The 25,568-nt window shown below is 49.9% G+C and overlaps 1 protein-coding gene across 5 annotated transcripts in view; it reads left to right on the plus strand.

Moving 5' to 3' along the window:
• Nucleotides 1-25,568, plus strand: part of CDK5RAP2 (CDK5 regulatory subunit associated protein 2) — a 179,889-nt gene that overhangs the window by 110,409 nt on the left and 43,912 nt on the right. For all 5 annotated transcript variants that reach the window (XM_066367308.1, XM_066367310.1, XM_066367312.1 and 2 more), the window contains 4 exons: nt 5,855-6,305; nt 11,456-11,687; nt 20,671-21,262; nt 23,297-23,529. In XM_066367308.1, the coding sequence (XP_066223405.1) occupies nt 5,855-6,305; nt 11,456-11,687; nt 20,671-21,262; nt 23,297-23,529 (1,508 nt within the window). The remainder of the gene's footprint in view (nt 1-5,854; nt 6,306-11,455; nt 11,688-20,670; nt 21,263-23,296; nt 23,530-25,568) is intronic.

The following is a 25,568-nucleotide window of genomic DNA, read 5'->3' on the forward strand; positions in this document are numbered from 1 at the left end:
AAAACAAACAGTTGAACTCAAGCTCTTTCTCTCCCTCCCCCCCCCCCCCCCAGTGCTGCCAGCTGATTTGCCTCTATACCCAGAAACTCTGACCTTCCTGCTGTTGGGATGGAAGAACTAGATACTCTGCTTCTAGCCAGACCTACCCTGCCCCTGGGGTTTAGTTCGTGTCCCCTCATGTAATATCAATCATTTAGGAGAACCCCTCCCCCAGTTCTCTCCGGCTACCACCCATTTCTTTCTTCCTCTTAAAGGCAAGGTTTCTGGGGAGAACTGTTCCTACTCACTGTATCCTCGCTCTTCCCTTCCATTCTCTCTCTGTCTCACTCCTAGAGCTTCCATACCCTTCACCCCACTCATCAAGGTCAGTGGCGGGCTCCCGGTGCGAGGCTCAGTGGCCGGTGTGAGCCTGTCAGCAGCGGCAGCTGGCCGCTCTCGGCCTTCTGTTCACGGCCCTCTCTCCTGTCTTCGGCCTCACTAGCCTCTCCTCTCAGTCTCTGCTGCTAGCCGTTGAGTGTTGGAGGGTCCCAAAGCTGTGTCCTTAGCCCGTTTTCTCTCTCTCTCTTTGCTTTCTCTGGCTTTGGAGATACTTTGGGACTTCTGAGTTTATACCCACAGCCTGACCTTCCCCAGATCACACTGTCTGCGTGATGTCTCCACCTGGATGTCCAGTAGACACGTCACCATTAGTGTGTCCCAAACTACTTACCGTTCTCGTGTCTCTTCACGGCACTGCTACTTGTCTCGTTGGTGTAGCTGCAAGTCGTTCCCACAGCCCCGTAGCCATCGGTAGGTCCTGTTCCATCTCGTCATGTGCCCCTGACTCGGCCACCACACATCTCTCCTGCAACCCTCTAAGTCCAGGCCTTGCCGGGACTCCCTCAGCGCAGCCTCCTCTGCAGTCCCTTCTCCACGAGCAGCCAGAGGGATCTTTCTAAACGTTAGACCAGGTCACGTCTCTTCCATGCTCAAACCCTCCAGTGGATTTCCGGCGCCCTTCTGGTAGGATCGGAGCTTCCTGACTGGCCTCTGCCTACGTCTCTGACTTTGTCACCGACCCCTTTTGTTCCCTGTGTTCCAGCCACATGACCTTCTTCCTGTTCTTCAAGCGTCCAGGTTAGTTCTCATCTCGGGCCTTGACAGTGGCCATTCTCTCCCCCAGGGGTGCCCCTTTCCTGGCTGTGTGCATGGCTACTGGTGTCTCAGCTGGATAGCGGCTCTGTGGAGAGAGGCCTTTTCTGACCACCGCCCCCAGGAGACCCCCGCTTCTCCGTGCACGCTGCCTCGGGCCTGCCCGCCTTCCTCCCCTCCTCTCTCCCTCAATTCATCGTCCTGGTCATCGCTGACGTGGTCTTAGTTAGTTAGCAGTGTATGGCTGTCTGTCTGTCGGTCTGTCTGCTCCTTAATGAAGTATGGTGAGCTCCATGATTCCTCCTCAGTGTGCGTTCCCACTGCCTCCCATGACCAGTGGGGGTGCACAGTGAGTACTTGAATGTTCGCCCAGGTAAGAGCTCTGCACCCTGGCAAGGTCCGTTAGAAAACTGGAAAGAGCGAGAGCGGTGCTTCTCTGGCGTCAGAAAGGCCTGAGCTCCAGCCCTCGCTCTGCACTTTGCTGAGGGGCTCCGCCCTTTATGAGCTCCTTTCTTCATCTGGAAAGTGGGGTGTTAATACTCATCCCCATCTCACAGCCTCATGCTAGGGCTAAACGTATTTAGTGTGTTTAAAGGAGCTGACTCACATAAGTGCTCCATAAATGTCAGTCCCTGTCCCTTTATACCTTCGGTGTGACAAAGATGCTCAGGGCGGCCTGTAAACAACATCTAGGCTTCTCACAAGACCCTTGGGCCGGACCAGGAAGAAGGTCCTGATTACAGTGACAGCTAATGAGTCTGCTCTTCAGATTCTAGCAAAGGAACACTTGAAATGTTTTATTTAACAGCCCGTTGCTTTAGTATGTTATAATGGCCTCTCACCACCTTTTACTGCCCATTTGTAAAGTCTTTTTCCTGGGTTTTATTGTGTGTTGTTTGTTCATGAGTAATGTTTCTCCTTTGGCTAGCTGAATAGCAATTGGCATTATTTTTAATCTATAGTAAGGGTAGGAGAGGAAAGGAAAATTTAGTTTATCATTCTTAAAATACCAGAAATATTTCTAAAGTCTAGGTTTTACTGAATTTTAAGATGGTTTGTGTAGCCTAGATGATTTCATATTAGAAGTGAAAAATGTACCATAGATTTTAATTTTGTTTTTATACTTTTATTTTTACTCTATTTTAGTGTGCTCTCGTTGTCTCATTTGAGTTGAATTAGCTCTGTCCCAGAGCTGGGTAGTTCGCATCCAGACGGAGGAAGACCTTGCTCTGCCCTCCTGTGGGGCTCGGTGGGGAAGGGAGACAGGGCTCTGTCACCATTGGCCGCAGAGCTGCCGGGCCAGGGAAGCTCTGGGTGTGACAGAGGTGTTGGTAGTCGCGGTCTGACTGTCCCACAGGTTTTTGGGAATAAGGCTGGCAGGACAACTGCAGAGAGAAGAGAGAAGAGCTAACACCAACAAGGGCCTGATCTGTCTCCTTCTCTCTCTGACCGCCACTGCCATCTGCTGCCGCACTTCTCCCTGGAAGACTGCAGCAGCTTCCCAGCCTCTCCCTCTGTCCTTGCCCCCTCCTCTTCCCTTTTTCGTAATTTTCTGTCTCTATTTTATAACCTCCTCATCATTGTCTCTTTTTTAAGTGAGAGGAGAGGAGATAGTGGGACAGACTCCTGCATGCACCCTGACTGGGATCACCCGGGCAACTCCCGTCTGGGGCCGAGGCTTGAAACAACTGAGCTATTATCCAGTGCCCAGGGCCGACACTCGAACCAATCGAGCCACTGGCTGCGAGAGGAAAAGAGAGAGAGAAGGGGGATCGGGGGAGAGAAGCAGATGGTTGCTTCTCATGTGTGTCCTGCTTGGAGATTGCACCCGGAAGTCTGCAGGCCAGGCCGATGCTCTATCTCCAAGCCAAGCAGTCAGGGCTTCTCTCTCTCTTTTTTTTTTTTTTAATTTTTATATTTATTTATTTATTTATTTATTTAATATTTTTCTGAGGTTGGAAACAAGGCAGTTAGACAGACTCCCGCATGTGCCGGACTGGGATCCACCCGGCACCCCCACCAGGGGGCGATGCTCTGCCCATCTGGGGCTTCGCTCTGCGGCAATCAGAGCCATTCTAGCACCCGAGGCAGAGGCCACAGAGCCGTCCTCAGAGCTCGGGCCATCTTTGCTCCAGTGGAGCCTCGGCTGCGGGAGGGGAAGAGAGAGACAGAGAGGAAGGAGAGGGGGAGGGGTGGAGAAGCAAATGGGCACCTCTCCTGTGTGCCCTGGCCGGGAATCGAACCCAGGACTCCTGCACACCAGGCCGATGCTCTACCTCTGAGCCAACCGACCAGGGTCTTTTTTTTTTTTTTTTTAATGAATTTCTTTTTCTTTTATATTTTTAGATGATTTAAACATGTTTATTTTAAAATCTTCAGATTGTTTTTATTTTCTCGAGTGTGAACTCTCGCTTGTTGGTTGGTTATCTATTTTTCATAACAGTGGATTCTGTTGGCAGGTTTCTTTTGCCTGCGTTTCAGCCCTGCTTGGTCCCCACCCTTACTCCCTGCGTGGTGGTGTTGCCTCAGCTCGGCTTTCTGGGTCTTACTGGAGAGTTTATGAAATTTGCATTGTTCTTCTACCTTGAGAGTTAAATCTTCTGGTCCTACTGCTTTCTGCAAATGCCCCCTTTTCAGGACTTTGAGTCGCTACCGTTTTTGACCATTGGATACGTTTTATCTTGATTTTGAATTCTGTAGTGTACCTCAAAACATTTTTGTTCTGCATTTTTGCTGTCCTTTACATGTGTTTAGAACAGACTGGGAAGAGCTCCTGTGTATACTGACATCTCCGTCTGGATAGGAAATCTCTCCATTTTTTTAAGTAAAATTTTATTTTATTTTATTTATTGATTTGTTGTTCTATTTTTTTTATATACATTTATGGATTGCCCTGACTGGGGATCAAACCCACAACCTTGATGTGTCGGGACGATGCTCTCACTAGCTGAGCCACTGGGCCAGGGCATCTCCATTCATTCCTTACGCCAAGCCTGAGCTGCGTTTGCAGAGGGCGAGCGGCCGTGCTCCTCCCTCGCGCAGAGCCTCGCGGTGGCTGGTTCTCCTGCCCCACTCCCCAGCCTTGCCTCCCTGTTCTCCAGTGGGTTTTCCCTGCTTAGAATATTCATTTTCCTTTCCCCCTGGCTAGCTTCTACCAACTCTGGACTCCTTTTCTGACGTTCTTCCCGACACCTGGGATTGTGGTTTCGTGGTCCTCTCAAACTTGCCCAGTGCCAGGTTCCACTTTTACCCCGTGGAGGAGTGACTTGTGTACGTTCCTGCTTCCAGCAGCAGGCTAGGTCCTTGCAAGCAGTATTGTGTCCCCAGTGTCCATTACTGTGCCTCGCTCAAAAGACACCCCCACGAGGGATTCTTCTCCAGCTGCTCCCTGGTCTTTTACATGCTGGCCGGTTTACTTCGAGATCCCAGGAAAGCTGAGATGACGACTTGGGTGCAAGTGGTTTATTTCGGACGTTGATTCCAGGGAGTAGGAAGGAGGGGTCAGGGAGAGGAAACAGAAATGAAGGCAAAGGCAATAAGGATACCCTGTAGTCTGGTTACTGCTGCGGGCAGCTGGGGCTCAGTCCTACTGGGCACCCTCTGAGGGACAGCGCAGACTGCTGCTGTCCCTCTAGGAAAGGATGGGAGCTTAGGACATTAACTCCATGGTTCTCCTCCCTCACTGCCTGAGGCTCTCCCCCAAGTATAAACTGGCCTGCACTTCCCCACTGCCCTGCTGGCTGGCTTGGAGAGCTCTGGGAGGAGTCCCGCAGCGGCAGAGGGACGAGAGCTCTGGGAGGAGTCCCGCAGCGGCAGAGGGACGAGAGCTCTGGGAGGAGCCCCGCAGCGGCAGAGGGACGAGAGCTCTGGGAGGAGCCCCGCAGCGGCAGAGGGACGAGAGCTCTGGGAGGAGTCCCGCAGCGGCAGAGGGACGAGAGCTCTGGGAGGAGTCCCGCAGCGGCAGAGGGACGAGAGCTCTGGGAGGAGTCCCGCAGCGGCAGAGGGACGAGAGCTCTGGGAGGAGTCCCGCAGCGGCAGAGGGACGCAGGGAGTGCTGGAGGTGGATCGTCTGTGTCTACGAGGGCTGCCGCTGGAGCCCGAGGGAGGCCAAGGGCTGTGGCAAGGGGCGTGAAAAGCAGCTGCTACCTGTGCACTCTCTCATTTAGCCCTCATAGTTGTCCTGTGGGTAGACTTACTTACTTTCAGAGAATTGTAGTTAGAATTTGAGGCCGTTTTGTCTGAGCTTAGAGCAGTCTGAGCATCCCTTTATTTCATCCTACTCACCGAGCACCGTGACGCGCCTGGATGGACCGGTCACTGATGGGTCAGCAGGTTGGCCAGATTCATCCAAAGCCGTAGAATGCAGAAATAGGATGTAGAAATAGGGTGGGGGCAGGGGGACCTTGCAACTGGCGTGAATACTTTCTGACCCTGTCTGTTCCTTTCTTAGGCCCAGCCTGCATCCATATAGCCATGTGGTCCCCTTACTTGCTGTGTAACTTGTCAAATCAATTCTCCTCTTTTTTACTCATGAAAGAGGCATGAGTAAAAACCTCCCTTGTGTGGTTGTGAGGTGACGTGGGATGAAATATTTGGTGTGGGTCCTGGCACATGGCAGGGGCTTGCGGTGTTTAGTTTAAACAGAACCTGGGCCAGCAGGGTAGGGGCCAAGGCCAGAGCAGAAAGCTTCATTCTCCTGCTTTTTTCCCTTTCGGAAAAACAGGCCAGACCTTCTGAAAGTGCTCCGTGAACTGCTTCTGGAACCAGCGTGCTTGCCAGAGCGGCGAGTTTCCGGAGAACTCCTAGATGGGAAAACGAAGAAGACACTTGAGCCGATGGCTCTCCAGCTAAGAGATGAACTTGGACGGTTCATCCAAGCCACCTCCTTTCCCAAGCCCCACGATGAACTGGAGCCGCCCTGGGGGGCCCAGCTAGTGAAGGCGGGTGAGCCATCCAGGGTGGACCTGCGAGATGCCTCGGTGCAGACCGTGGCCATGGAGGGCGACACGCTCAGATCCGAACACGGCGGTGGGAGAGGGGCTTGGGAAGAGACGCCACCAGATGCCACCTCCAGTGCTGAGCATCCACCCGAGAACGAGAACGAGAGCGAGAAGGGGTGCGGGGTGCCAGGGCAGCAGGCCGCGCCCCTTTCCGCCCCGCCTGGGACTGACAATGTGAGTTTCTCCATGTACTTATTTTGTCCAACAGAAAATTTAGAAAATCACCTGTTTGTCTAAAACTGGATTTATATAAAACTTGGTCTTCCCTTCTGCCTGCACCTGTCCTGGTCTCTACTTAGAGGTGTCTGTCTGTCCTAATCTTCCCCAAAGTATTCTATGATTTCCCTCTCCTCCCCCATCCCAGCCCTGTCATTAATCTGATTATCATGACATTTATGTGTGTTCCTTATAAAAACAGGTATGTTTATACATCAGTCTGTAGCTTTCTGTTTCATGTTCTGCATCAGGAATGTCTTTCCTCCTAATGGCTGTGTTCAGTTGTACTGTGTGGAATGCACCTCAATTTATATCATTTTCATCTACTGCTGGACATTTACTTTTGCAGGTTGCAATAAAATTGTAATAAGCAGATTTTAGGTGTAGGGCTGAGAAACTGGGGTTTAGTTTGTGCAGACTTTGGGTCTGAGGGTACTGTTCTGTGGGCTGTGTCTGCATTCTGTTACCCTTGTGAATCAGAGATGAGGAAGCCGGACCCTGAGTGCCTGTGGTTTGCCCGGGGTAAGGGGGCGTTGCAGAGACCCCTCTGTGCCTGCATGCGTAACCGTTCCCTCCCCCTGGGTCCCGCCACCCTCCTGCCCGCGCTGGCCTGAATTGGTGGGGTCTGGTTTTGTTGGGTGAATGTGTACATTTTGCTTTAATCAAGATGCTGTCTCTAAGCTTCTCCTTAAACACCATCAAATACGCCAACTTGTTAAAATCCAGACTCTTGGCTATGTTTGATTGGACCTTTTGCTGAAATCCTTCTGGAAGGAGGGGTTGTAGCTTGGGATCCCCGTGGCAGGAAGATGTGAGTGTTCTGACAGAGAAGAAAATAGGTCCTGTTTCTAATAGCATACAGCGGTGGCTGTTGGTATTCTTGTTTGGGATGGGTGTTTTGTATCTGAGAAATCAACTGTATACACTGCTTAATAGCATCAGAATGGAGAATTAAGTTCATTTTCTGACCACTGAATTACTGCTTTTGTGCATACTAAAGAGAGTTAAACAAGATCATTAGCAAAATTGCTTTTGATTATTTTAAATTATGCACCAAAACTATAATTTCTAGAAAAGGATTTTCTAAAGATATCAGTAGAGACAAAAATATATATATATAAACATTGTCATTATATTAATGGTACTCGAGATACAAATTTGTGCAATTTGGCTAGGATAGAAATGCTCTCCTCTGCCCCAGCTTACTTAGTTTGTACCTATCTACTGGGAAAATGAGACACCCCCTCCCCATTTGTGTGGGAGATATCATTCTGTGTTCATGGAGTTTGGATACTGGAGTGAACTTAATTTCCCCAAATATATTGAAATTATTTTAAAATTTGGAATTATCTTTTTTGTTTGTATCTTCAAAAAGTAACTGCTTGTTTTTTAGCACCTGCTCTGTGTGCCGGGATTGTGCTAGGCACCTGTCCCTACGTCATCACATTAATCTTCTCAGCAAGTGCACGGGTTAGGTAGGCATTACCTGCATTTTACGTGGGGAAAACTATAGGCTGTGAAAGGCTCGGAAAATTGTCCAGGGTGACTCAGCTAGTGGGAGAAGGAATATAAACTGAGGCCCTGTATTAGACGTAGACAGGGCAGTTGTAAACTTATCTTTTTTAGGAAGTGAGGAGCCCTCTTATCACCACCGTGGCCTTCATTCTATGCAAAGTAGAAGAAAATGTAATGATTTTCTTTGTGATCGTTGGTTGGTCAATGAGTCAGTAATCCTAAAGCTTAAGCCAGAGTTCTGGTATCCTGTTAAAAAGAACACCTCAGCCCAACAGTGAAATAAGGAGACGGATATCCATCCAGTTTAGTTTTAGAAGCAAGAGGATGGACTTTATAGCTATACCTGTGAATCGGACCTGGCCATTTAGCTTCTTTGAGTCCCTGGGTACATCACTCGACCTTTCCCAGTGACTTGAACGGGATCAGTATGATCATCATGACCGAGGCTGACATGATGGCTGCGTGAGGTCATGTGTGGCAAGTGGTTTGTGTGTGGTAGAGCTCAGTGTGTATGCTTTCCCGTTCCCCTTCCATTGCCAAGTGAGGGGTTCCATTACGGCCTCTTTAATAAGGTGGTAGGGGGAGTCTGTTCAGCGTCCATAAGGTAGTGTTTTCTGCAGCGTTATTTTAGAACCGGCGTTGGGTTGACTGACGGCAGTCTTCCAGCCTGAAATTGGCTTTGGCATTTGTGCACTTGCAGATATCTTTTCTGCTGCCATCTGACACACAGATTTGGATCCAAGAATAAAGATTGGTGGAGACAGAGGACCAAGCAAATGACTGCTATTTTCCAGTCCTCTGTGACGAGGCACCCACCTCCTCCCAGCTGGTCCCCTTCACTACCACAGTGCTCTTGTCCTTGAACCTGTCCTCTCCTCTCCCCTGGAATTTCAGGGCAGAAAGTGCCTCACTTTCCTTAACTGAGCGGTGGACTCTGAAGAGCTGGTTTGAGGCCCAGCTGTCTCACCTTGCTGTATGACGTTGACTGGTTGTTTGCCATTCCAGTTCTTTGTCTGGAAAGTAGGCATGATAACGTCCATTATCCTGTGAGCTCTGGGAGAACAGAGTTTACGTGAGGATTCGGGGAGAATGTGCTTGAGAGCATTTTATATCCTAGAATGTGCAAAGAGGGGTTTTTCCTCTTCTTCCCTTCTTGAGAGTCCTTATTGATTTTCTCATTTCCAGGGTCCCAAGTATTTCCTGCTTTCCTCTCAGGTTCCTTCTCCACCACTTAAAAAAAAAAGCTTTCTTTAGATAGAATTCACATATCATACGATTCATTCATTGAAAAGTATACAATGCAGTGGGTTTTTAAATACATGACAGAGTTGAGCAAGCGCTATCATAATCAGTTTTAGCACATGTTCATTGTCTCAGAAGAAGCCCTGAACTCACTAGCAGTCACTTCACGTGTCTCCCCACCTGCCCACCCCTCATAGGCAACCACTGATCTCCTTTCTGTCTTTATATATTTGCCTGGTCTGGATAGTTCATATAAATGGAATCATATAATATATGATCTTTGGTGACTGGCTTCTTCCACTCAGTGTAATGTTTTCAAGGTTCATTCCTGCTGTAATCCGTATCACTACTTCATTTACTTTTATTGCCAAACAGTAGTCCATTGAATGGTTATGGGACATTTAATTCCTCCATTCGTTAGTAGATAGACATTGGACTGTTTCTCCTTTTTGGCTATTACGAATAGCGTTGCTGTGAACGTCCACTTGTAAGTTTGGGTGAGTGCGCATGTCCTCAGGTCCCCTGGGTGTATGCGCAGGGGTGGAGTTGCTGGGTCGTAGTCACTCTGTGTTTAACCTCTTGAGGAGCAACTCCCAGACGGTTTGCTAAAGCTGCTGCTCCTGGTTTATATTTTCACCCGCAGTGCGAGAGGGTTCCAGTTCCTCCACATCCTCGCGAACACTTGTTTTATTATCTTCTTTATTATAGCTGTCCTGCTGAGTAGGACGTGGCGCTATTTCAGTGCAGTTTGATTTATACTTCCCTGATGACTAATGCTATTGAGCATCTCTCTTCCTGTGCTTACTGACCGTGTATGTGTGTATCTCCTTTTGAGAAATGTCTATCAGATCTTTGCCCATCTTTTAATTGAGTTGAGTTTTTATTGTTGAATTTTAGTAGTTCTTTATTCTAGATTCAGTCCCTCTCCTCCATGTTTGAATATGTTTAAAATCCCCCACTTGAAAGGTACCCCTGTTAGGCCTCTTTAGTTATTGTTTGCATGTATGTTTTACTGGTCATTATCGAGTACCTGCTATATACTAGTTCTTGTGCTGGGGGCTGTGGGTAGATTGTGACCAAGAGATGCAGAGAGTCTGTAGGCCAGAGCAGAAGATAGACTAAGAACAAGAATTGTATAGGTAGTTAATCATAATAGTACTAATTCTCCCTGAAGAGTTGTAGGGGGCACTGAGTATCTACGGGGAGAGCTGACCTGGTCTTGGAAATCAAGCCACACTTGAGCTGAGTCCTAATGAATATATTAGGATCAGTGGGGGAGGTGGGGGTGGGCAGGAAAGGGTGTCCTAGGCAGAGGAGGCAGCGCCTGCCAGTGCAGAACTGATAGAAGGTGTTTGGCGCTAGGGGGCGGTAGGAGGGAGGCAGTGGCTCAGGCTGTATGTAGGTTACGCACAGCATGGGCTGTGGGCAGGACTTTGACCCTTGTCACAGGAGAACTGGGAAGCAGTTAGAAGCGTTAGAGCAGAGGAGAGGAATGGTAGGCCTGCCTTTTCTGTTGCGGTGTGGAGAGTGGATTAGAAAGGGCAAGAACGAGTGTTGGGGGGACCACGCAGGAGGAGTGAGCGCGTCTGGGAGTTGGGTGGTAGCCGTGGAGGAGAAGAGGCGAAAAAACTCAGAGACAGCTTGGGAGTTGGAATGAATGGAACTGGTGAGTGGTGAAAGTGTGTGGCAAGTCATAAAGAAGAGTGAAAGGACTTCCAAGTTTGGGGCTGTGCCCCAAGTAGATGGCGGTGTGACTCACCAAGACAGAGGCTGTTGAAGTGGCGTAGCTCTGGGGACATGGGTGATGGTATCGAAAAGCTGGGTTTTCAGTTGACTTTGGAGTGCCCATGAGCCTCTGCAAATGAAGAAATGAAGATGTCTAGGAAAGGCGAGTCTGGAGCTCTGAGCCTGGGAAATATTGATTGGATTAGCGGCTCAGTAGGCACTGAATTCTTTAGTAAGAGGTGGTTCTGGTGGACTAGCAGGGGTGGGAGGCAGAGTGGCTTAGATTGAGGAATGGGTGGGAAAAGAGGAAATAGAGAAGGAGGAAGAAGATGTTTCCTAGAAAATGGTGTTGGAAAAGGGCCTGCCACATATTGAACATCTGGAATATCCAGCGGGTTGTAGGCCAACGCTAAGAGGGTGTCGAGGAGGAAAAGCTGGGCACTTGCCAATCAGAGGAGGGACTTGCCGAGATACAAGCTCTGTAGACTGGGAGGCGAAGGTGATGCCAGCCCAGGAACCAGAAGTCTGGACAGAGGTTTGAATTCTGTTTTATACGCCTGGCATGAGACTGTTGACTATGCGACCAGAGGAAGTGTATTCAGTGTCCTCTATGTGTGTGTTTTCAGGATGCTGAGAAGTCCCACTTGACCATCCTAATAAAACCATCCTGGTCATTAGAAAGTATCTGTCAGCTCCCTGCCACACAGGAAGTGGTGGCCCAGCTGCAGGGCCAGATCTTGAAGCTGCAGGCAGAGTTGAAGGAGTTTAAAATTCACAATAAGCAACTTCACCAAAAGTTAATTCTGGCTGAAGCAATGATGGAGGGGAGCCCAGCGCCAGACAAAACGCTACTGAAAGGTAAGCACCTAGAAAAATGTATTCTCCGTGAGCTAGATGAACGACCTGATAGAACTGCTTGAAATGTCAGCCTTGTTGTTTAGAATTGCAATAAGTTTGAGTATAAATATCATGAATTGCAGTGATTAATCTTGACTCTTGACAAATAACACAATCGAGGGAACAGAATAAGGAAAATGAATCTATTGTTTTCCTTCTGTTCTGGAGTCTGGATCCAGGGACCTTGTGCCCACAGGTCTTATAAGGTCACAGTGCTCCTTTCACCTGGGGTCCTCTGGGGTGCCCCGGTTGTGATGACTGGAACTTGGGCCTGTTTTCTGGCTCCGTCTGTGGAAGCCTCAGGCATGTGGCCTCCCGTATGTAAGTCAAGTCCTCTTTGCTGGGTTCTTTGGAACATCCAGGGCTAATTCCAAACCCTCTGACCTTATGTCTTGCTCTAGAAGTGACCTGCCTCCCTACCCACTTTGCACCTGCCGTCTGCGCTCTCCTGGGAGCTCCCAACATGTCCTTTGAGTCGTTGTGTCAAGGGTGAACTGCATAGACTTGGCGGGAGCGCCTCCGGCGGGCCCCGGGTCTGGAACAGGGGTTCTTGGAGATTTGGGACTGCTGCCCCTTTGTGAATCTTGAGAGAGCTGAGGGCCTCTCACAACAATGGCTATCATTTCAGAGGAGTCAGGAATCTACAGACGTGCTTCTGTTGACTCCTGATTTTGAACTTCTGCTGTGAGCAGATGAGAGCAACACACAGTAATATTAGCAATAACAACCATCTTTTATTTATCCATTCAAAAAGTACTCACTAAGTCCTCCTGTGAGCCAGGCACTGCTGAGTCACCGGGAAGACAGGAGTGAACAAAGCAGATGAAGCCTGGGTCTGGCTTACATGTGCATGGGGAGAGAAAGACCACCAGCCCAGAAGCAGATAAACAATACGTGAACTGAGAAGTGCTGAGAAGTACAGTGGAGAAAATAAAGCAGGGTTAAGGGTGCGGATCACGTGTAGTGGGGTGGGGTTTGCTAATGTATGTGGAATGTTCCAGAGTACATCCCCGATGAGGCCCCATTTAAATGGAAACCAGGAGGAAATGAGTGGGCTAGTTATCCTGGATGTTCCTCCCTGGTAGAAGGAACAAGGGCGAAGACCCTGATGTTGCTTTGAACTTGAGAGGTTGGATGAGGAGGAGGAAGGGCAGTTCTGTGGCTGGGGTGGCCTGGGAAAGCGGGAGATGGACAGCGGTCAGGGAGGCAGCAGGTCGGGGAGGCCCTGCCCGCCCTTCCAGAGCTCTGATTTCTACCCCAGGTGAGACTGTCACAGCGCGTGGAGCTGCGGAGTCATGTGATTTGACTTGAGTTGTAACATGGGGATCGGAAAACTGGCCTGTGGGCCACACGCTGCCTGTATTTGTCAAGTTGTATTGGAACACGTTTGCATATTGACTGCTTTTGCACTATGATGCAGAGTTGGGAGAGACCCTGTGGCTCCCAAAGTGTAAAGTGCTTATTATTTGGCTTTTAAGCAAAATAGGGCATCCTCTCTGAAAGGACCACTTTCATGTGAACCATCGAAGGATGGAGTTACCACACAGTGGGATGGGACAGCCTGCAGGAGAGGCAGGCACTCGGTGTCTGGTTCTGGACTTATGTGTGATGCCTGATGACTGTCCGGGGGGAGACGGCAGGGAGGCCTCTGGAGGTGGCTGTGTCGGGAGTCAAGGGGGGACTTATGTGTGATGCCTGATGACTGTCCTGGGGGAGACGGCAGGGAGGCCTCTGGAGGTGGCTGTGTCGGGAGTCAAGGGGGGACTTATGTGTGATGCCTGATGACTGTCCTGGGGGAGACGGCAGGGAGGCCTCTGGAGGTGGCTGTGTCGGGAGTCAAGGGGGGAGGTCTGGGCCAGAGCTATACACTTGGGCAGTATCAACATGTCCCTGGTGCTTGAAGCCATAAGACTTGGAGACATAGGGAGTAGGTCCAGGGACAGACTGGGCTCTCTCCTCAGTAGAGAGAGTGAAGGAACGGCCGGTGAGGGCAGCGGGGAGCCACGAGAGGATGACGGGCAGGAGCTGTGCGAGGGACAGGTGGGCCAAGTGGAAGCTGTCAGTGAGATGGGGACTGAGGACTGGCCTGGGGTGTAGCCGTGGGAGAGTCCTTCGTGACGTGGAAGGGCGCCGGTTCAGTGGCGTGGGTGGGGCCTGACTAGCATGGGTTCCAGAGAGAGTGGGGGAAGCAGCTGGGGACAGTGAGGGTACACAGCTCTGAGGGACAAGAGAAGCAGGGCGTTGTCACTGAATCAGGTGACCGTGCTGGCTGTAGGAAGGTGGGGTGGGTGGTGGCATAGCCTGACAGCATGAGCCGCAAAGCCAGAGTGTTTAGGGAAGAGAGAATGGTCTGGAAGGGTCAGTGAAGAGCAAAGGCACTTCCGCACCTCCAGGTCCACGGTAACGGGTTGTGGGGAGGAAACAGGCCCTACCGAGGAGGCCGTGGAGAAGCATGCCGGGGACAGCTCGGGTGCCCTTAGAATGAGGGGTGAGAAGGATGTGCAGGGAGGAGACTGACTTGGGGTTTTGCGAGTGAAGGGTGTGTATCCTGGGGTGAGAAGATGGGGTCACTTAGGGGACTTTCATAGTGGTTCAGGGAAGGGAGTGACTGTGAGCCTACAACTTCCTGGGCCAGAAAAAAAATAGCATCTATTGTTTATTCAGCTCCACTGTCCATTTAAAAAATTTTTCCATTGATTTGAGAGAGAGAGAGAAGCATCAGCTCGTTCCACTTAGTTGTTCCATTTAGTTGTGCACTCATTGATTGCGTCTCATATGTGCCCTGAGTGGGGGTCAAATCCGTGACCTCAGCATGATGATTTGTCTGCTGAGCCACCCAGCCAAGGTCCCCACTGTCCAATTTAAATACATGATCTAGTTGAAGCCTCTTAACAGTCCTTTTGAGGCTGGCACGGTCATTATTCCTGGTTTATTGCTGAGGCAGAGCTTTAGCGGTAAGGTGACTAGGCTGCAGTCACAGTTCCCGCACTCCCGAGCTAGGAGTGAACCAGCCTGCCCGACTTCAAAGCCTGTGCCCTTTGCTGTTTCACAAAGCTATGTTACTTTGCATGTGGATTTTAGGATGAACTATAGCCAGAGGTATTTTCCGTTTAATTCCAGGTCCTTCTTTGGGTTTGCCTTAGCTGTGGTGTCAGGATCAGCTGGCCTTTGACAGGATTGCTTTTCCCTCCCTCCCTCCTTTATCTTTCTTCTTTTTTTTATTTTTTGTATTTTTCCGAAGTGAGAAGTGGGGGGCGGCAGACAGATGCCTGCATGCGCCCAACTGGGATCCACCCGGCATGCCCACCAGGGGGCACTGCTCTGCCCATCTGGAGCATTGCTCCGCTGCAACCAGAGCCACTCTAGCACCTGAGGCGGAGGCCATGGAGCCATCCTCAGCACCCGGGCCAACTTTGCTCCAATGGAGCCTTGGCTGTGGGAGGGGAAGAGAGAGACAGAGAGGAAGGAGAAGGGTAAGGGTGGAGAAGCAGATGGGCGCTTCTCCTGTGTGCCCTGGCTGGGAATCGAACCCGGGACTTCCACACGCAGGACTGGCGCCCTCCTTTCTCTTAATCCAGCCACCTACCCATGCAGGTGTCTGTTCACTTGTCCAGTGAATGTCCCGTGAGCACTTGGCTGTGTCCCCGGCCTCACACACTGGGTGTGGGAGAGGGAGAGCAATGAGAGACCTCCCTGTCTCTTGGTGGGAGCAGATTATTAACAAATCAGTGCAGGGTGGGAGGAGAGGCACCTGAGAGATGAGCGGCTTTATGGCAAAGGTGACTCAGCCAAATGGAGGCCCTGGCACTTTGCCCAGGGCTTGCCATTTGCACTTGGCATTGTTTTCGTTTCTTGCTCAGACCCCAGGGTGCTTCGGCAAGGTGCTACTTCCTTCCGAAGTTGCCCAGAGACCCTGGGGCCTCTGTCTAGGGAAAGGTGGGCCTGAGTCTATAGAATTCATCTTCTCACTCAGAGTTTTTTGAGAGCCTGGGCTTAAACCATTCCAGACAAGCAGCAGTATATTTATGCGTTTTATGTCCTGTTATGGCAGCTCGATAGATTAATTTTATCTTATAAATTGCATTTTGCCTCCCCAGCGTTTTTATTTCCCTGTTGTATCCTTGTGTTCTTCTCAGTTGCTTGGCTAAGTTTCAAGTCTGTGTTTTTATTTCGTTTTGTTCTCTTTGTGAGTGCCTGTAGCCCAGCCCCTTGTGGGAGCAGCCTACCAAGCTAGCCCAGGGAAGCAGGAAGGGGTTAAAGCCATGCCCTGTGTCTGGAGAAACGAGGACAGGGACAGTGAGCAGCAGACCAGCTACGAGGCCAGTCAGAATTCAGCCCCTCTATGCATTGAATAGCTACCGTATGCCAGGCACCATTGGAGTCTTTTATATAAAAATCTTTGCTAAACTCTGTGACAGCCATCTTAGGGCATTGTCATTATTCCCATTTAGCACATGTGGAAGTTGAGGTTTTTAAAAAGAATTGATCTGGGGTCAGCCAGCTGGTAAGGAGGTCGATGAGTCAAGGTACAGTGGGATGTCTGTCCGAGCTAACCGGTCCATTTGTCAGATACTTTCCCACCAGGCCGCGGGCTGGGTTCTGGTGGCTCTGCCCACAGGGTGCATACCTGCTCTCAGGGGTCCCTAGTCAGCTCCTCCCTCACTCAGGTTTCTCTGTGCTGCTGGCTGCTGTCAGGACTGCGCAGCTGGCCTCCGTCCCCTGGGGAGAAAGGGTCAGGTGCGTCTAAGCTGACACTTGTTCCGTGGGGTTTGCTGGGCAAGTCAGTGGGAAAGGAAGAGAGATGTGAGTGAGGCCCCAGGGACGTTGTAACATTATGCGTTACTGTGAACAGGTACACGTGTTCCCATTCAATCAGTATGAACACATGCTTACAGTTTTTTCTTTCTACCTTTGACATCCCCCCCCCCCCCTTATTAAAAAAAATTGCTATTATTCTGTAGCTAACTCACTCTGTAAGAAACAGTTGCCTTCAGGAGATCTAAATTTGTCCTGGGGTGGCCGTGAGAGGGCCAGTCCCTGAGGGAGTGTGCTTCCCCAGGGCCCCTGTGCAGTGCAGTGAGAACATGGTCACGTGCTTCTGCATGTCCTGGGCCTAATGGAGAAAGCCACTGCACCAGGTTATAAAGTCCCCCTCAGCTGAATTGTAGGAAGTTCTAGAATTGCAGTAGTCCCTCTAATGCAAATAAATGGACTTGGGGACATCTTTCCGTGTTCTTGGTTGATTACTGAAGGCTTCTTGACTGGTTGGCAGTTTCCCTCTCAAATACTCATCATTAGTGACCTTTCCTTTTTCTTAATGTACTTCTAGAATTACACATGCTCGTACCTCTACCTGAATTTGCTTAGCACCTCATTCTTTAGGCCTTATTTATTTTGACAGAGAAAGAGAGAGAAACAGGTGGAAGAGAAAGAGATGAGAAGCGTCAACTTGTAGTTGCATCACTTTAGTTGTTCATTGACTGCTTTCTTATACATGCCTTGACCAGGGGTCTTCAGCCAAGCCAGTGACCCCTTGCTGAAGCCAACAACTTTTTTTTTTCTTGAAAAAAAATTTTTTTATGTTATTTATTCATTTTTAGATAGGAGAGAGACAGAGGAGAGAGAGAAGGGGGGAGGAGCTGGAAGCATCAACTCCCATATGTGCCTTGACCAGGCAAGCCCAGGGTTTCAAACCGGCAACCTCAGCATTTCCAGGTCGATGCTTTATCCACTGCGCCACCACAGGTCAGGCCCCAACAACCTTTGTTGATGATCCCATTCTCAAGCCGGCGACCCCGTGCTTAAGCGAGATGAGCCCACACTCAAGTTGGTGACCCTGCACTCAAGCTGCTGACCTTGCACTCAAGCCAGATGAGCCCATGCTCAAGCTGGTGACCTGGGACCTCAGTGTCCCAGGTCGATGTTCTATCCACTGCGCTACCACTGGTCAGGCTCTTTATGCCTCTGTTTAGGCGAGGCCTTTCTGAATCCCCCAATTGTTTAAACATTCTCATTCCCCTCCCCTCTCCCGTGTTTCGGTCTTGAGTTGACTTGCTCCGTGACTGCCCTGCGCAGGGCGGAGTGCTGTGTGTGATGCCCGCACTGCTGGTCCCTCTTCAGTAGCTGGATAGATACTTGGGAACTGAACGAAGGGCCTTCTGTAGACATGATTGGCCTTCACATCGAGGGCTGAGGAACGTCGCTCCCTGCTCTAGCACCCCTGGCCTGGGGACAGACCCTGGATGAGGCTGGACGCAGCATTCAGTCTTGGAGGTGTGCTGCCAGCTTGGTGGGGGCTCTGCTGCTTATTCTCCCTGAAGCTAGGGCTGGTTCTCATCTCTCTAAGCCTCGATTTCCTCTTCTGTAAAATAGGTGTACTAGTGATGCCCCACAGGGCGGTCATGAGGATTAAATGGATAGCACAGGTGAGGTGCTTGGTGCCTAGGCCCAGACCTGGCACACGGTTATATGCCCTGAGGTCTTGCTAAACATGCAGGTTCACACCGTGCACTATAGCTTATAATCCTCTCTCACACCCTCCATGCAGTGACTTTTAAATGAAAAACGGAAGAAACAAAAGGACATTTGTTTGTGTCTTCTGTTTGTCTCTGACTCATGATTACTGAACAAAACTCATCAGAAGTGATCTTCATTCTCACGAGTGAACATTCCTTCTTGCCCTGAAATTACGTTCTCATGCAGTTGTTATAGCAGAGCTTTCCCTGTCTCGGAGGGTGGTTCACTGCAGAGAAGCCGTGTTGCGATCTCTCCCCCTCTCTCTGTCTCCCTCTCACTCCTCCAGCCAGCGGTACTGACAGGACCTTCTCTGCTCCGGGCCCCGTGCCGGCACTGGAGGCGGAGCTGAAGGACACAGTCTCCACCCTGGAGGACCCCAAAGACTAGTGTTTACAGCAGCAGATTTTGTACAATGTGAATGCTGTGTTAAGAATGTTTCCTTTAAAGTCATGGAGCATCCACTTTCTAAAATAAAAAGGTTTATCTTATGGTATTTTCATCGTGGGCAGAGAGACATGAGCTTCAAGTCATGGGAGCAGGTGCAGAACCCAGAGATGGGAGTGTGCAGTCTGATGAGGGTTTGTGTGCTTTTCTTTCTGAGGCGTTGTCTAGGTCAGTGGTCCCCAACCCCTGGGCCGCAGACTGGTACCGGTCCGCAGAGAAAGAAGAAACAACTTACATTATTTCCGTTTTATTTATATTTAAGTCTGAACGACGTTTTATTTTTTAAAAATGACCAGATTCCCTCTGTTACACCCATCTAAGACTCACTCTTGACGCTTGTCTCGGTCACGTGATACATTTATCCGCCCGTGAAAATATTATCTGACGTTAAACCGGTCCGTGGCCCAAAGAAGGTTGGGACCACTAGCCTAGGTCGTCACGTCCCGCTCACGTTGTTGTTCTTGCAGCATTTTCCAAGTCCACAGCCTTTGCTCGAGTGCCTCCTGTGGCAGGCGTCCTCAGCCATCTTTGAACAGTTTTAGGGAAGCAAAAGGTGTTAATATTGGTTGGTTCCTTCACTCTTGTGTGCCAGACACTGTTAGGCCTTTTGCAGATATTTTCCTATTTGATCCTAAAAACAAAACAAACACAGACCTTCATAGTGACTGGTAGTCTTCCTATTTTGTGAATGAGCCTTGAAGAGGTTATGTAACTTGCTGAAGGTCATGTAACTAAGTGGCATGCAGGTCGATGGCAGAGGCAGAGTTTGAAACTGAGTCTGTTAGGTTTCACAGATGGGTTTTTGTACCAAAGTTTGCTGCCTCTTAAATATTCAAACAACTCATTATATTGAGCTGGGCTCTCCCTGGATACAGGCAGTGTGGTAAGTGATTAAGGACAGAAGCTCTGGACTCAGGCCTGAGCTGGAAGCCTCACAACAAGTGTATGTATTAGGCATGCCTGGGGAAACTGAGGCTCTGATGTAGCAAGTGGGGGTGACCCCCCTTCTCTTTGGCTTCAAAGCTGTGTGTTTCCATGGCACCCCTCCGCCTCTCAGACAGGTGTGGCCGCATCCCTGGGGACTTAAAGTGGCTGTAAGGAAATGTTTCTTAGCAGGATTGTGAGTCACCAAAACTACTCACCACAGGGGACATCGTGGCGTCTCCTGGAAATTGGCAGACATGAAAATGAGAAGACTCTTTTGTTGTGGATTTTAGAATTACCACTCTTTAACCTTCCTTCCCTCAGTCCTGGTATTTACCAGACCTTTCCTGGCTTCCGGCCCAGCCAGGCATTGCACTGGGCACTGAGACTGGGAAGGTGAAAGGCGAGTGAGGGAGAGGGTCCAGACAACTAATTACTATGTAAATAAATATTAAAAAGCTGATTCTAGTTCCCCCATTAGCACCCAGCATGTAGTACATTTGTACCAGGTAATATATATCAGGTGCTGTGGATGCCAGGTGGGAGGGACTGTTTTCAAAGCTTGGAGATGGACTTGGAGAGGAAGGAAATCAGGTCTGGGTGTAGGAGGAGGAGGAGGAGGAGGAGCAGCAGCAGCAGCAGCAGAGTAGGGGTGGAGTGTATTCCAGGCAGAGGAAAAGGCACATGCCAGGGCACGGAGGCATGGCCCAGCCTGGAGTGGGTGGGGATCGTGGTAAATGGTAAGCAGGGAGTCGCCCTAGCTGCTGCCCAGGAATGTTCCAGAAAAGACCACTTGGAGCTAGATCATGGAGGCTCTCAGATGTCCTGAGAGGGGGTGTGGGTTTGGTCCTCAAGACAGTGGGGTTATTGGTGAATGGCAGCAGGAGATGGTTACCATGGTTAAACTCCCCTTTTAGAGCTGTCACTCTGAGGAAGAGGGAGGACGCAGTCAGGGAGGCCTGTCAGGAGGCTTTGCAGTGGTCTGCTTGGCAGTGGCCGTGAGGAAGGACAGAGGGGACTGATTTCAGGACATGCTGACATAACTGGGTTTGATTTTCAGACTCTGAAATCGACCAGCCTCGGGACTGTGCCATGTCACCAACATGCAAAGAGGCTGCTTCTGAAGATTTTGGGGACCCGTCTTCAGAAGCTTCTTCCCTGAGTTCTAACAGTCAGCTTTCCACTAAAGCCAGCACGGTCGGAATCGATCAGTCTAAGGACACCGACACCTCAAATGATCCAGAAAACTTAAAGCAGAAAATCCGTGACTTGGAAACCGAGCTCGAGGGCTACCGGAATTTCGTGTTTCAGCTTCAGAAGCACGTGCAGTGCAGTGAGGCCATTATCACAGTTCTGTGTGGGACAGAAGGGGCCCAGGGTGGCTCCAGCCAGCCCAGGGGTAGCGCTGCTGAAGACGAGATGACCTTTTCAAGTTTGCACCAAGTCCGTTATGTGAAGCACATGAAGCTCTTCCACCCACCGGCCCCAGGGGCGCTGGCTGGCGGGACACTGGCCCGTGGGACGCCGGACGGCCCGGAGCAGCGGCTGGTAGGCCAGCAGCACGAGCTGCAGAAGGAGCAGAATCTGAGCACGGAACTTGTCAGTGAAGTCCATAACCTGCAGAAGTTGTTCAGAGACCTCTCGCCTTCCAGGTACCCTCGCTGTCCTCTCCCCCTGTTCAGGGCCGCAGTTGGCCCCTGGGTCAGAGCCCGTAAGCGAAAGGGCCGCGCAGTGGGGTGTGCACTGCGGGAGGTGTGGCCGGGGGTGCAGGCAGCCGGTCCCGGTGGAGGACTGACACACCTGACAGACGAGGCCACGGCCCGTCGGCCTGCACACACACCAGCCTCGTGTCCTCTGCAGTCTCAGGGCAGATCTTGCTCCCACCCCGGTTGGGGACTCAGGGTACACGGTCCGTACCAGTCACTCGGCATGTTTGCTGAAGGGCAGTGCCCACTCCTGGGCGCCCTCACTGGCTTTCGCTTACTGTGTTGTCCCACGGAAAGATGTCCCAGGCAGGGTGGGAGGAATAGAAATATTTCCCATATCTTTATTTCCCATATCTTTACCCTTTGCATCGGTCAGCAAACTGTGGCTTGTGAGCCACATGCGGCTCTCTGGCCCCTTGAGTGTGGCTCTTCCACAAAATACCACGTGCGGGCGCTACCTTGATAAAGAATGTACCTACCTATATAGTTTACGTTTAAAAAAATTGGCTCTCAAAAGAAATTTCATTCGTTGTACTGTTAATATTTGGCTCTGTTGACTAATGAGTTTGCTGACCACTACTTTAAGGTCATCTTAGAGAAACAAGCCTGTGTTGAAAGAGACGTACTCTTAGGTCATGAAGATGTGTTTTATGGGCCTGCATACATACAGTTTTGCTTCATGAGATATGGCAAAAATATGACCATTTTAAAATTGATCTTGATTCATCACCAGTGTGAGACAAACACGTTGTTCTGAATTGTTAGGCGCCAGAGTGAAATTTTTCAAGACGTCCCAGACAGTGAGATTGAAGGAAGCTTGTCCTCATTGGAAGGCAGCTGTGTCAGACCTTCAGCTGCGCACTTCCCTTATTTAACCCTCCAGTTCACCAGACGAGGAGGTGTGTTAGGTGTGTTTTTGTAGATGAGGAAATGGAACCTCAGAGAGGACGCCTTGAGCTGCCTGAGAAGATTCACAGAGCCGTGGGCCGTGGCCCGGGTCCGGCTGCACTGTCCCACACTGACGCTCGGGCTCTTTGTCGTCCATTCAACCGCCGTCCCAACCCACAGTACTGCTGTCACGGGATCTGTGTGTGCATGCTGGGGGGGGGGGGGGTAGCGGTCACCAGTCCCACATACTGTCATCATTCCAGGGACGGGAGAACACGCTGACCTGAGGGTCAGTGTCTGCCACACCTCCTGGAGCCAGGCTACTTGGCCAGTTCCTCTGATCCACGTTCCCCATCCCTTGTCTTTTTCTCGCGCCTCCTGATACCCGAGGGCTCACAAGGGCAGCCCTCTGGCCAACCCTGGGCCAGGAGGTTCTGCTTGTTGCATAACCGAGCTCGGGCTTCGAAGACAGAGCGGTGTTTGAATTTGAAATCGTCACCATTTAACTAACTTCGCGATCACTGAGTCAGTTTCCTCTTCTGTAAAAGCTGAGGTTCATACATTTGTTGGACGATTGAGAGGATCAGATGACTTATAAAAAAACACCTATTCCAGTGACTGACAGGTCATAGACCCTCCATCCATGGTCGTTAGAATTCTGATTATTCCCTGACCTTTTGGTTGAGAGGAGGCAGTCCTGGAGGAGGCAGTCCTGTCTTTGTTTTCCTGCCTGCAGGTTCTTTTTTGTTCTTTGTGAGAGTTAGTGGTGCGTTCTCTGACCTCTGGGCACTGTTTCTACAATTTGGAATGGGATTTTTGAAGAGTGTGTGAAAACTGATTGTTCTCCTGAGTCCTTGCCAATCTTACTTTAATTGGGGGCTTCCTAAGGTTAAAAATATTGCTGAAGAACCTTTGTTCCAGCATTTGTTGGCTGTTTTGAAATCGAAGAAGGAGTGACCTTGTACAGTTTCAATTTTTCTAAAAGTATATATACTTGTACAGCTGCAGGCTGTCATTTTTCCAATTAGTGTTAAGGTCGCCACAATTCAATTCTAAAATGATACAAGCATTTTCTTCCCCCCCTTTCCTCAGGTACAGTTCCTTGGTTCAGTCCCAAGCCAGGGAGCTCTCCCTTCAGCGGCAGCAGATCAAGGATAGCCGCGACATCTGTGTCGTTTGTCGGCAACACATGGACTCCGTGGTTACGGCATTTGAGGAGTGGCTGCGGGCCAGCGGCGTGGATCGCGCGGCGGCCGCGGGCTTCCAGGAACAGCTGAGTCAGTGCGCCGAGCTGCTCCACACGCTGGAGATGCTGTTTCTCAGCGGTAAGTGGGGCGGGGCACTTCCAGTCCCAGGACCCAGCAGGGATCGACCCGGGACTTCTGGGTGGGCCCAGGAGGGGCTGACTCCTTGGCCCTACTTACTTTCCCTCCTGTCTGCTCTGATGAGGTGACAGCAGGGCCACCCTGGCCGCTGCTTCCTTCCAGTGGCCGTTTCACTGTTCCCAACCTGGAGTCCAGTGCCCATGCCTCTGGGCCGGGCCGGTGAGATTCACAGTGAGCCAACCAGGACGTGCTGCCCCTCAGCATCTGCCACATGGGGGTCGCCTTCTCTGTGTTTTCCAGAGAAGGTGGAAATTGTTTTGGTTTTTTTTGGGGGGGGGTAAAAACTCATGAGTTCTAAATATTGGCAACCACAAACTAACCAACCAAAAAAACCCCAAAACGAAACCCCAAAATATGTTTATTGGTTAAAACATTTTTCAAAGGTCAGAGGTAGTCAGAAGAAGGATGGAAGGAAACTCTTACTAATTATTTGTTATATGCTAGGTACCTTAATAAATATTACTAGTTTAATAAGTATTACTGCAGTAAAAATGGTTTTTTTTACAAAATAACTTGAAATTTTCTGAGACAGCAACAAAACTTCCATATGCCCTAGAAGTGGTTGGTGTTTTGCCACATTGTGTTATCATTCCCCCTCCTCTCTGTATGTGCACACCTGTTATTTTTAATACAACCCCAAGAGAGCTTATTGATGATACCATGTGTCATCGATCCCAGAGATACTTCAGACCAAGACCATTCTCTTTCTTGAGCACAATCAGGAAATAGTATTTTGAATTTATATTCTATAGTCAACTTTCACTAATTGAGTAATTCAGTACATAAATGATTGTGCTCTTGTGGTGTCACATTAAGGAGGTCCCTGTGTCCATTTGTCCCACTTTTGGTGGTATTAACTTTGATCACTTGTTAGCTGATGTCTGTCAGGGTTCTTCAGGGTGGATGACAGTGTTTCCCTGTGTGATGTAAAAGTAATTAATGGCAGACACTTTGTAACTCTGTGAGTGTTTCATTCCTCTTCAGACTGTTATTCATGAGATTTACCATCCATCCCTGATTCTTGCCTTAGTCAGTTATCACTGTGATGATGGCAACATGATGATTTTTTTTTAATGTCCTCATTCATTCTTCATTTGTTATTAGGTGGCATCTGTTGTAAGGATGAATTCTCCCTTTATCTCTGTTTATTTATATACCTGTTGTTTGTTTATTATCAGTGTTGACTTATAGAGTCTTCTTTTATTCAGTGGACTATTTATTAGCCATTCTATCATTGATATTAATGCTCAGGTGGTTCCAGAATTGGAGGGTGGCAGTTCCTTTTGACGTGCCTTTATCTTTTAGGGGGTCACTTTCTTACCTTCTGGCACACACAAAAAAGTGTTCTGGCCCTGGCTGGTTGGCTCAGTGGTAGAGCGTTGGCCTGGCGTGCAGGAGTCCCGGGTTCGATTCCTGGCCAGGGCACACAGGAGAAGTGCCCATCTGCTTCTCCACCCCTCCCCCTCTCCTTCCTCTCTGTCTCTCTCTTCCCCTCCTACAGTTGGAGCAAAGTTTGCCTGGGCGCTGGGGATGGCTCTGTGGCCTCTGCCTCAGGTGCTAGAATGGCTCTGACTGCGGCAGAGCGACACCCCGGATGGGCAGAGCATCGCCCCCTGGTGGGCGTGCCGGGTGGATCCCGGTCTGGCGCGTGCGGGAGTCTGTCTGACTGCCTCCCCGTTTCCGTTTCCAACTTTGAAAAAATACAAAAAAAAAAAATACAAAAAAAAAAAAAAAAAAAAAAAAAAAAAGGTGTTCCAGGCTCCTTTTTTACTGCCCTTGCTCCTGCTTCAGCTGTTTCTCTGCGTCGCCCTGGCTCGTTGCAAAGAGCATGCCATCTAAAACCCAGGAGTGGGCGCTGGCTGTGCTTGTTGCTACCGGCATGTCATTGTTTCTAGTCCCTTCAGCAGGCAGAACTAGGACACATGTTCACATACATACACATGCACACTCTACATGTATGTAGAAAAAGTATGTATGTT

This window comes from Saccopteryx leptura, chromosome 2 (assembly GCF_036850995.1).
Source record: "Saccopteryx leptura isolate mSacLep1 chromosome 2, mSacLep1_pri_phased_curated, whole genome shotgun sequence".
Classification (NCBI taxonomy): Eukaryota; Metazoa; Chordata; class Mammalia; order Chiroptera; family Emballonuridae; genus Saccopteryx; species Saccopteryx leptura.